Genomic DNA, 12,275 nt, shown 5'->3' on the forward strand with positions numbered 1-12,275 from the left:
TTATGCGGGCGTTTCCACTGGTTCATTCTTTCCCTGTAATCAGATGCACACAGAGACTCCTCCCTGGTGCTCCATAACAAACAAAAGATTTGCTCTCTGTGGCTCCAACACAGCTTGTTTTTTGGAGGCTGCAGTTAAACATGGAGATAAGTCACATGTGAAAATTATTCAGGAACTGAAACCGTTAAAAACTCAGGTGTGATCAAGTCTGCTCTGTTATTAACTGTTATTAACGTTGCACAGTTGTGACATGACTCCTTTGGATGGTTGCATTTCAGTCAGTGAAGAGTAATGCTGTCAGGTTTTTTTGAACTTGGGTTATGTTATTGAAAGACATCAGAAATGTCTGCTGTAACTGCGTCGCTCTGCTCGACTTTGCTGTTTGTCATCCTCATTGTGGTCGACTCTGCAGGTGAGATTTAGCTGTGTTTCCTTTTGCTTTTTAAATTGATCTGTCTTTTTGCCATATTAATAATTATTGTCTCTGTGTGTGAAGACATGATGCTGGCGGCAGTCTGTTAGGACTTGTCACTGTGTGTGTCCAAGTGTGTCTGAGATGTGTTGAAGTTTCAGGAGTAGCTTTCTTTTTAATGACTTATTCTGACTGCCATGAGCATCGAGACCTGAGTATTTAGTTCAATTATTTCATGTTTCTATGTGACGGGGACGTGTTGCGGATTTATATATTATTTTGTATTTGTGGCATTTCTGAAATATGGATGTACGCTTTCTGGACCTGTGCAACACGCTGCAAAGTAATATTGCAATTATAATAATAACAAATAATATCAGCTGTCATTCATAAGGAGGTATATGTTTATTGGAGGTAAGTTGAATGATTTTTTGTGGGGTTTTGAGACTTTTACATGATTAATTCCTCAAGAGTTTGTCCCATAAAAACACAAATAAATTTCAAAACCCAATTTTAAGCCAAAATAAATGTCAGATGTAGCAAATGTGATACAAATTAAAACCCATAAATGTCAATTAATATTTAATTCACAAAATATAAATAAATTGTCAGCGTTCAATAAACAAACCATTAAAAAAAGAAAAAGAAAACTACAACCTATTTTTTCACTAATGTTAAGAAATGCTTTTATTAGTGGGTGTAGTATTTTCTAAAATGTAAGAAATGTTGTTAATATTTGCATAGTTAGACACACACGTATATTTCACCTCTGATCACGAACTCGTTCCCAATGATGTAAAATAAACGTGTGTGTGTTCAGCAGAGCTCAGTGGTCTCACTCTAGCTCCTCACACTAACCAGCTGCTGTTGTTTCCTCTCTTTCAGTTGTGATAAACATCCCAGCTGTATCTGGACAAAGTGCCATTCTGTCGTGTCGAACTCAAAACAAATCCGTCATAGTGGTGGAGTGGAGCAGACCTGACCTCAAGAATGAGCATGTCCTGTTTTACCGGGATGAGCAGTTTGACACAGACAACCAGCATCCATCTTTTAAGCAGCGGGTGGCTCTGCGGGACAGACAGATGAAGGATGGAGACGTGTCTCTGATCCTGAAGGATGTGACGATTAACGACATGGGAACGTACGAGTGTCGTGTTTTCATGAGAGGGACAAACCGCAGGAAGAGAGCCATTTTGGAGACTGAGCCCATCTGCATCATCAACCTGAGTGTCTGTGATCTTTCAGGTGAGTCACTAGAGTTCAGTGTGTCTGTGATCACCCACCTGACAGCTGACACTCACACCTGTTTCTCACCTGCAGGACCACCAGGAGGAGAAGAGAGGTTTAGACATATTGGACTGATCGTTGCCCTTTTACTCTTCACTTCATCACTGCTTCTTCTTGGAGTTGTTCCTTTCATCCACAGAAGACAAAAACAACGACAGACTCACAGCTCACAGAAGCCTCCTGGTGTGAGTGATTCTCCTACTGCTGATATTAGTGTAGAAACAGAGAGGATCTACACTACATAGAAGCTGATGATGCTGAACTCCTCCAGACATCAAGCATGTTGAGAATTTGATTTGATTTTTCTGGATTAGTTAGCACCACACGTAGAAAACAAAGACACTATCAGTCACATTAACTTCCCCATCCATCCATCCCCCACCATGTACTCTGCTAGCATTTAACTATAACTGAGGCCCAAATAACCAAAAAACTGTAAGATCTCAGTGATCTTGGCATTACTAAGAATTTAAGAACATGCCTAGCACCAACAACAAACTGAGAAAGAGGATTAGCACAAAAAACAAATAAACCAAACACAAGTTTTTCCCATGATACAGTACTGACACCACCTCTCAGTCTCAAAGCTCTTCTACCAACTGTCACATGACTAACTCAGCAGTGTTATTACAGCCTTATGAAAACACAGAATGAAATCAGTTTCATGTAACTGCAGAGTTTGGTAGTTCCAGCTGACGCCTCACACCTTTCTCTCACACACAGTCTGGGTCTGTTTCCTCGGCTGCTTGTTGCTGGTGTTTGTTTATTTATCTATTTAATTATCATTGGCATAGAAAGAACATGTGATCCCTGTTCCAGGAATAAGGGTTGGGTTACATCTCTAAGTTTGTTTAAGCAGTGATGAGAGAAACTCAGATTTTCCCTTAAAGTTTATTTTAACTCTGAGTCAGTTGCTGGGTTAACAGACTCAACAGACCAGTTTCCCTTTGGCTGAATGACGCTCGGTGTCATTTTCTCCTTCATAAAGTTGCTGTCAAAGTGCTTAAAGGAGCAAAATAATGAGAAGAAGCTGGTTTAATTTCCAGTTACAGGTTAGTGTCCCTGTTTATAACTGTGGACAGTGCTGTGGCTGTCAGAAGGTCAGTTCCATTGTACTGAAAGCATTTAATGTTGTTCATACACGGATCAATGACAAAGTATTTCTCGTCTTCTCTGTCGCACCGACCAAAAAAGTGTCTCACACAGCTGGATCCTGGAGATGATGTAAATACTTGTGTGAGGATGAGGCTGAAATGACAGATTACAGAATAAGATTCACTCATTCAATGATGTCAAACAATATTTCAAAGGTTCGGAGTCTAAACAGATTGTTCAATGAAAGTCACCTTAACATGTCTCAGTGGGTCGACTCAGAACTAGAGCGCCTGAGGATGTTGTTACTCTGTAACAGTTCAACAAACCATGTCCGAGTTCACTCGCAGAGCTGCACGGATCTAAAACTGAAAGGATCACAGATTTAAACCGGATCAGGCCGGGATCCAACTTGGCTGATCTCAGAGTCGATCTGCTCTGTCTTCTCACTGTTGTCATTGAACATCGAGGGGCAAACAGATGATCTGGGTACAGGCTGACGCTAATGATACTGAGCATCCAACAAGGAGGCATCAAACACTTCCTGAATTTCATACAACTTTACATTAGTCTAACTATGCTGACAGGATTTAAATTGCAGACGTTTCTTCTGCTCTTGAAAAGAAAAGGAAACTCAAATGTGACTTACAAATAGTTTCCTTGTAACAGCCAGTAGAGTTTGAGTGTTTTGGCTCCCAAAGACAAACTGTTACAGAATAATCAAAGACACTAGCAGCAGACAACATCAACACTGTATGTGACTGTCTGAACGTGGGGGAGGTTACTGTGGCTGATAGCAATAATGAATCTGCCTGATAGTGTTTAGCATCCGTTAATGAAATACTACTGAGTGAGATATACAAAGTTTTACTGCAGCGATTTGAAACCAAAGAGAGCAAATATTAGAGTCGGATCAATCGTTCCTCTGATTGGTGAAGCTTTAGTGTAAATAGTTATTTTCCTTCCATGAAGGAGGCACTTTGGTCTTTTTTTAACTGACTTAAGTATTGGTGATAATTACGAGTTTGTTTGTGTCACTGTTAATAAAGTCTTACTGTGCTAATAGTGTGTTTTTTTTAATTATTTTTAATTCTTAAATCATCTGTTTTCACAAGAGATTTCATTGGACGATGACCAGCGTCATGCATCTGCTCTATGTATGTTTCTGCCTTGCAATTTGTGATTGGCAGGATTAACCTTAATGCAGTGATGTTACTGTGATTCTATTGGCCCAAATGAGTAAAAGTTTAATCATGAAAATAAATTAAATAATTTCTGCTGTTTAATACTTAAGACATTTCAACTCCCACAGATTCTGCTAAATTGCAGGAGGCCGGGCAGTCTTGACTAAAACCTCTGTAACTTTGCTTTGTTCCACTTCAGCAGCATTAGTCTTTGCACAGATAATGTCCACATGTTGACTGATGATTTTCTGAAGATTATTGTCCACCGCAGCATGTTTTCAAATAGGTATAATGCTATAAAATACAAAAACAAAAAATTTAGACAAGGAAAAAAACGTATTTTTCCCTTGTTCCACGCTCAGTTACTTTAACACAGAAATGTCTGCTGTAATATTTATACCTCTCATGAAGTCTCACAAGTGTTAGCTTTATTTTGATACCAAGACTGTTTATACAGAGTTTTTAATTGCAGAGTAATACTCCATTTATTTTGTGCATGTCATTTTCGAGCAGGAGCCAAAGACTGTTGGGGCTGGAATCAGATTGAAGCCAAAAAACCTTTCCTAGAAAAGGAGACATGATTCACTCTGACAGGTGTGAATGTGTGAACATGTTCAAACTCAATTACATTTTTCATAGCTACCATGTACTCGGTTTGTGTTTTCCTCAAAACATTCCCACAAATGTTTGTAATATGCAAAGTGAAAAGGTTTGGTTTGGATAAGAAGTAAGAAAAAACAAGTAAAATAAAGTCTTAAATTATACAAAATTGAGTAATGCAGTGTGCATATGAATTTTATGTTATAACAGTGGGTTATTTCACACTGTTAACCAGAGTGACAGCCTGTGGGAAGAAAGTGTCTCTGTGGTGGATGGTTTTAGTAAACAATGCTCCGTGTCACCATCCTGAAGGCAGCAGTTTGAACAGTTGTGAGCAGAGATGTTTCCTAACCCTGGACGTGTACAGGTCCAGGATAGAGGGAAGACTGAACATCAGAGCCGATGTATTTATTGAATATGTTCACTGTACTCTGGAAATAAATGAGCTCTTCTTTAGTGTTTACAGGCTGATCAAGAAGCACACCCTGTTTAACACTTTCCACAGTCTCATTCATCTCCAGCCTAAACACAGGATTAAGGTAATCTTTATCTACAGTAAATATACATGTAAACATTTCATTAGAACTGCACATGCTGATTTGTTCTTTAACAAACTATGAAAGCTCATTGGGGATCTGCTTGTATCCATGTTAGTGTTTAAAGTCCAACATCTCCCTCTAGTGGTCATATATAAACATGTGTGAGGATGGCGTTAATGTAAAATGTGAATCATAGTGTTCCAGTCAGTCACCAGCAGGGTTTTAATAGTTTTGCAATTTTCATTAGTTTTTATTTTTATTTAGTTTCGACTTCAGATTTTCAATTTTATATCAGTTTTAATTAGTTTTTACCAATTTTTCGCTAGTTTAGTTTTTATTTTTTTGAAAATCCTTAGTTTCAGTTTAGTTTTGATTAGTGTCAGTTATAGTTTTAGTTTTGTTTGCAATAATTAAGTGTAACAAAATCCCAGTTTCATCATATCAGTCCTGCTCTTCTGCTTATCCTTGGGTATGTTGCTATTTCAGCTACCATACCCTGCACCCTGTCTGTCGCAGGGCTAACATGCAGAGACAGACAACTCACATTTCCACCTATGGGTTTTTTAAATAAATAAATAAATAAAGGCAGATGAACAACCACTGATACCAGGCAACTACAAAATGTATATCTTGGCCCCAATGAGACTATTAACTCTTGCAGCACCGGGTGTTCGTAATTTTGGTTCAAGTGAATTGATAAACTTTTTGAAGACAATTGACTCACACAGTTGTGTAGATATCCCCGTCCTGTTTTCTCGGGATGCATCACGCTGCCTTGCCTGGGGTTAGCGTCTGTTTCTGGGGATGAGGGTTGAGTGTGCTCCCTTCTCAAGGTAAGCTAGGTTAGCCTTCTTGTGTGAACTTTTCAAGTGCACTTTAAGGTTTGTGGGATTTTTTTCCCTTTAGAAATGTCCCTCATAATTTGTCTCTTTCCACTACAAGACACTTGCTTTATCCAAAGCACAGTCATATTCAAAGTAATCCCAAATTGGACTCTGGCGCTTTCTCCCGACTTTTCCTGACACGATTCTGCGCGTCGACAGAGCAGCAACACAGACGACTCGACTAACGTGCTGCCACCTGCTGGCATAATGAGACACAGCAAGAAAAAAATCTGGAAACTAAACTTCATTTTCACCCTTGACTATTGTATGACACGCACACATTTACGAAAACGAAACACATTTTTGCTATAAATTCAGTTAATTTTAGTTAGTTTTGTGAACACTCATTACAGTTTTAGTTAGTTTTCCTTTTTTTGTTTTTATTTTTATTTCCGTTAACGAAAATGTTTTTTCACTTCTAGTTTTCGTTATTTCGTTAGTTTTCGTTAACGATAATAACCTTGGTCATCAGTGTGTTGGTTAAACCCAGATTCTGTTAAAAGAATAAATAAATCCTTACATTTTATTTCGTATGCATTCATGTTTTACTACTTGTTTTGTAGCAGCTTTAAGAAATTTTTGTAAGGTTTATGTTATATAAAAAACACTACAGGGGGTTTGAATAGTTTAACACTGGCATTTTTAAATGAAGAGGAAAATAAGTGAGTCCCCCACCTCTGTGTTTGAACCAATAGAAAAGCTGGTGCTCAGAGGAAGAGGGCGGGCTTTACTTGGTGTCAGTGACAGAAATGAAAAGAAGCTCAAATGAGTGAGAAGGACGATGAAGGAAACATCTGTGCTGTGTCTGCTCTGTAAGTAGAATCTCTGTGTTTGTTTGAATTCTTGTACTTTGACTGTCTGCTCTCCTGATAACTGATGATGGAGGAGAAGACACGAAAAACAAATCAGGCTGAATTCAAGTTCAAAACACCACGAGGACCAACTGCAGGTCTGACTGACTCTTTATCTTTGCTCAGGAGTCGAGGAAACACAGCAGGCAGTGAAAAGATCAAATCATTCACTCACTATATCAACACAGCTGCACAGTGGACACAAATATATCACTTTAATAATAAATATTTGGTGAATACCAACAGTGTAGTCAGTTCACATAAAGAGCTGCGTTTTAAGATAAAGGTGGTGCAGTGGAGTTGTTCTTTATGTTCACCTCAAATCAACCTGAGTGTCATTTCTCTTTAGTTCTGATCTCACTGCTGAGCTGCACAACAAACCAAGGTCAGTAACCTTCTTCTGTCACAGTTTAAACCTGAGAAATGCTCACTGATATGACCTGATTGGGTTCATGTTTGCAGAAACTCTCTTTTTGCTTTTTGAAAGAAAAAAAACCTCTTAACAGATCATCAGTTTTTCATTTTAACCCTCACAGCTCGTCTGACTGTGAGTCCCAGCAGCTCTCAAATCTTTAAAGGAGACTTTGTGTCTCTGAGCTGTGAGGAGGACGACAGCTCTGCTGGATGGACTCTGAGGAGAAACACAAATATAGGAAACACAACTCAGTGTGGAGATGGGTGGGGAAAACTTGTTAATTCTTCTTGTAACATTAGCTACATCATCCCGTCAGACAGTGGAGTTTACTGGTGTGAGTCCAGAGAGGGTCCCATCAGTAACATGGTTAACCTGACAGTCACTGGTAAGCTGAGTGTGTGGAGTTAGTGTTGATGAAGCTGTGTGTAAATGGATGAAATGCTGTAGTTTGTCTCTGTGTTGAGGTGGATCAGTGATCCTGCAGAGTCCTGTCCTCCCTGTGATGGAGGGAGATGACGTCACTCTGCTCTGTAAAACAAAGACCCCTCCCTCCAACCTCCCAGCTGCTTTCTATAAAGATGGCTCCCTCATCAGGAAGCAGCCTACAGGTCACATGACCATCCAGCATGTTTCCAGGTCTGATGAAGGCCTCTACAAGTGTGACATCAGCGGTCATGGAGAGTCTCCATCCAGCTGGATCACTGTCACAGGTGACACACTCACCTGTCTGTGTTTCTGCAGCTTTCAACATTCACAATGTGACGACAACTTAATGACTGTGTTTGCTTTATTTTAGGGGAACACACCACCACACCTCCACCTACATCCACACCTCCTCCTGGTTCCACCTCCATCACTCTTCCTCCATCACTCTCTCCTCCTGTTCTCTCTGTGTTGTCATGTGTTGGATCAGTCTGTGTTGTGGTTCTACTGGTGTTACTGGTTCTGCTGGTGAGACGATGTGTTCACAGGAAACGTGAAGGTGAGACTCAGACTTCTAATTTTAGTGTTTTTGTTAGTTTTTTTTTCTTTTAAACAGCTTAGATTAAATGTTCTTTCAGAGTTTTAGTCTTTCTTTTTTTTTTCATTTTAAATTCACTGCAGCTGAACACGAGGCAAACATGGGAAGTGACGTCAACACTGAAATCACATACGTCCAAATATCACATCGCCAGCAGCAAAACAAAGGTAAATTGTTGCTTTGGTTATTTTTCAGGAGCTGCTGGGAGCGTGAAAATCCTGCTAGAGGAGTTGTTCCGTTCCAGTCAGGCGTTTAATCCAGTTACTTCTCACAGCTAACGTTGCAGAGTCATAAGGACCTGGTTTATGTCCCTGGATGAACGTTACTGTATATCTCAGTGTTGTTTGGTTCAAATACAGTTTAGCATCATTTTCTTTCAACCACCTTTGGCCTGGTGTTGCAGATTTAGCCAGTGGTCCTCCTCGTATGGACCCCACAGACCATCTTTCTGTGACACAATTAGGCAATAAATCAGGTTGGGCTCAGATGTGTGTGTGCTCTGTTCAGTTTGTCTCTTTATGATTTTCAAAATTGTTCTTTCCAATCCTGCTAACAACTGTGACCTCTTTAAAATTCTGTTTTTAAAACCACAGCAGCTGCTTCCTGTTATTCCCATTAACTGCTGTCTGACACTGATGAAAACTCTCACTGCAGTATGTCACGCACATGGTACTGTTCATGTTGTGAGGACCTTTCCGTGTTGCAGATTTGGTTTGTTGTAAAATGTGCCTGTCTGAATCAAAGGATGATCAAAAGACCATCCACCTACTTTTTCTTAGAAACATCTTCCAACTCTGACGTCAAATCCTGTTTTGCAATAGTGAAGGAAAAAAAAGAAACTCTGAAAACCTGCTGTTATTTGAAAGGTTTTCATTAATATCATGCAGCTGCATAAACTGTAATGTGTAGTGCGGTAATGTAAAAGTACTTTTGTTGTTATAACTGCAGTAATTTCTCTGTGTTTTATTGTGGAGAAAGTGATCCACCTGCAGTCAATTCAGCAGTGAGAACAGGAAGTGTCAGTTATGGACAATCAGACAGCAGACGACCGGATGTACAGCTGATCTCAATCTCCAGCTTTTGACAAAGCCAAGCTAACCACATCCTGACTAAAGCCAGTACATCAAATCGTCTTCTTGCTTGGAAAGGAAAATGTTTTCTTTCATGCAAAAGAGGAACTATTTCTATTTCACTGTCCTACACTCGTATTAAGAACATTTGCCAGAAATATTGTTTTTTGAACTGTGTGTGTTTGTGTTCAGACTTTAAATCAGAGCCAGACGTCATCTACTCTTCATTGAAGTAGTCCACCAGTCCAACCACTGACATCCAGCTGCTGGTCTCTGACTGCCCCCCCCCCCCCCCCCCCCCCCCCCCCCGCACCTCAGACCAGAGGACATCCAGACGTCACAGAGATTTTTATGTCTTTTTTCTAGTTAATAAGACTCATGCTTCTGAGTTAAAAAATTGTCTTTTAGTGCAAAATCAACAATATAAACTTTTTATATGTATATATGTGTGTGTGTATTTTTGCCATATTTCTGTAGCATCAATAAAATGTCGGTGTCAGTTGTGTTTCTCACGTGGGTCTCTGGGTTTCTAAAATATGTCCTGTGGAAAATCTGATTTGTTGCTGTTTTGTTGTGGCTGACACCCACCTGTCTTTAGTGCACAGCGAACATCAGTCAGCAGCTGCAGACTAAAAATAGCAGGATCATGCAGTAGTTATAACAGCTTCAGTACAGTAAAGGTGTCTGTTTGATGACAGAGATTTTTTTCTCACCTTGAAACCAACCAGCAGCAGCTACATCCAAAAAACCCACCGCAGTTTTATTATTACAGAGCTGAAGGGTTTTGGCATCTGATAAACCTCAAACTCATGAATTTGTGACTGCTGTGGAAAAGCATTTGACCACTTCCTGTCTTTGTACTGACATTTTCAAAATAGGCTCGATACCTTTGATTCAGCTGTATCATTTATAGCGTTTATACTTGTGAGGCAAGTGCACAGGAACAAGTGCAAGTGCAGTCTCCCAGTGCTTCCTGCAGGATGTAGCATCTAACTAGCTTTACTGAAAAGGTGCTTTACCAGGAAGGGAAAAGAGAGGGAGCCATCGTAACTACTTAATGGTTAAATGTGCTCGAGGGCATTTGATAAACTGAAAATTTTAAAATTACAGATGGTGTGATTTTCTTTTTAGCTCTCTGTTCTAATGTAAATCAGTTTTCTAAAGTTTGTGTGGAAAATTATCCACCAAAAAATCCAACCATGGCCTTGAACCTTGTTTGGTGGAGGCCATGAATGTCCATGCTGTATTAGCTGGGATAGTCTGGAGCCTGTCCCAGCTAATATAGAAAGGCAGGTTACACCCTGGACAGGTCACCAATCTGCCAGTTATCAATAACTACCAGAACAGCACGATGGTAGCACAAATCCACAACAGTCTAAGTGTAAGATTAAAGGTTTCCTACTTTTTATGCACTGTGAGGCGTGTGTTGATGGAGGTGACTCTTTAAAGCTGACGTCCAACTTGAAGTAGAAATAAGAAGAAGTAGAAATTTGTAACTTTCCATCTCAGATGAAAGTGACAATATTGCTATTGTTGTATAGAAGAGTGTAACTGTGTCGCTAGATTTAAGGGTTAGCTAAGTCATGCTTAAAGTGGTAAAAGGTCCATTTAAATCATCATGGTAACTTGTGATGAACACACATTAAGCGTAAAAATATGTATACACAAGATTCAAGCTTTTCTTCAGAGTTGGTGGGTTTTTTTGTTGCTGTTTTTTGCAGCAACAGTGTTGAACAGATGAAATAATTTGTCCAATAAGGATAAGAACTGTTTACAAACTCTGGGCTTGACATCAAAGAAGCAAAAACGAAACTTAATATAGAAAAAATGCAGATAAAGGTCAATGCACTGAGGTAATATATACACAATAGTAGTGTAAATTATGATAACACTGATAATGTTGAATTTTATTATTATATTTATGTTCTTTGCGCATCCTTATTAGCTCTTTTTGTCACAATATATTTGATATCTGAGAAAGAAAAGTGAACCATGTCAAACAGTCACTTTTATGTCAGAGCACACAAAGAGGCTAAAGCTGAAGGCTGATCATCACTGTCACACAACTGGGCTGTTATGTTTGATCATCACCTGCGACAAAGAAAGCCTGGTTAGGTTGGACTAGCTCCATAGCACACCCTTCAGATCAGTCACTGTAAAAACATGATAATGTGCACATGTAATAAGTAACTTATTACTAATTGAAGGAATTGATGGTTCAGTTCCACCATCAGTGGGGCTGCACTATCGGAGAGTGAAACACTTATCTGTTTGTTTATTTATTTAATTCTGCACACATATTTACCATATTTGCTCATCCACCAGGGGACGCTGAAGCTCCCTCAATATCCTTACTTTTCACAACCTTTACTAGTTTTTGCTTAATTTGCTTAACTTCCAATATGTCTGTGAAGGTTCTCAGTCATCCAGGCCATCATAGTCTAAGGAGCTTGGAAAGAAAAGTGTCTATGCTTTTTTTAAGTTGCTTGAAGACGTTTGTCTTGGTGGGACACTCCCACAGAGCTTAAGTCTGGGACTCTCCACCATTTGACCCTAGAACTGAAGAAGCTTCTTGGATTTGATATACCTTTATTAGTCCCACAAGGGGAAATTTCATAAGGCTGCCGACCTATTGCACGCAATGGCGGCGCCATCTTACCCTCCGACCATACATTACACAAACATCACATGGGGTAGACAGGTCAGAGAGGTATAACAATGGAAAATGCACCACATGAGGAAAGATAAGGAGAAAAAATAACTCCCCCAGACTGAGCTCCAACAGGGAGATCAGTTTGAGAACAGAAAAAAACACCTCTGCACATAGTACATGAAAAAACTCTTAATAACCAAAGAAACACATGACAAGCAACAGGGGTGGGTAAAGGGTGAGAGACAGCCGATTTAGACAGTACATCCG

The 12,275-nt window shown here is 39.6% G+C and overlaps 1 protein-coding gene and 1 long non-coding RNA gene across 2 annotated transcripts; both read left to right on the plus strand.

Moving 5' to 3' along the window:
- Positions 1 to 89: 89 nt before the first annotated feature.
- LOC113018009 (ICOS ligand-like) lies at positions 90 to 6,897 on the plus strand. The gene is made up of 4 exons (XM_026161079.2): positions 90 to 412; positions 1,298 to 1,657; positions 1,733 to 1,884; positions 6,694 to 6,897. The coding sequence occupies exons 1-4, from the start codon at positions 343 to 345 to the stop codon at positions 6,769 to 6,771; spliced, it is 660 nt and encodes a 219-aa protein (XP_026016864.2). The 5' UTR covers positions 90 to 342; the 3' UTR covers positions 6,772 to 6,897.
- Positions 6,898 to 7,040: 143 nt separating this feature from the next.
- Positions 7,041 to 9,867, plus strand: LOC145425744 (uncharacterized). Its single transcript, XR_013906473.1, has 2 exons — positions 7,041 to 7,649; positions 7,729 to 9,867. It is a non-coding gene; the product is annotated as an uncharacterized LOC145425744 (long non-coding RNA).
- The last annotated feature ends 2,408 nt before the right edge of the window (positions 9,868 to 12,275 follow it).

The sequence above is a fragment of the Astatotilapia calliptera genome, chromosome 3, assembly GCF_964374335.1.
Source record: "Astatotilapia calliptera chromosome 3, fAstCal68.1, whole genome shotgun sequence".
In the NCBI taxonomy this organism is placed as follows: domain Eukaryota; kingdom Metazoa; phylum Chordata; class Actinopteri; order Cichliformes; family Cichlidae; genus Astatotilapia; species Astatotilapia calliptera.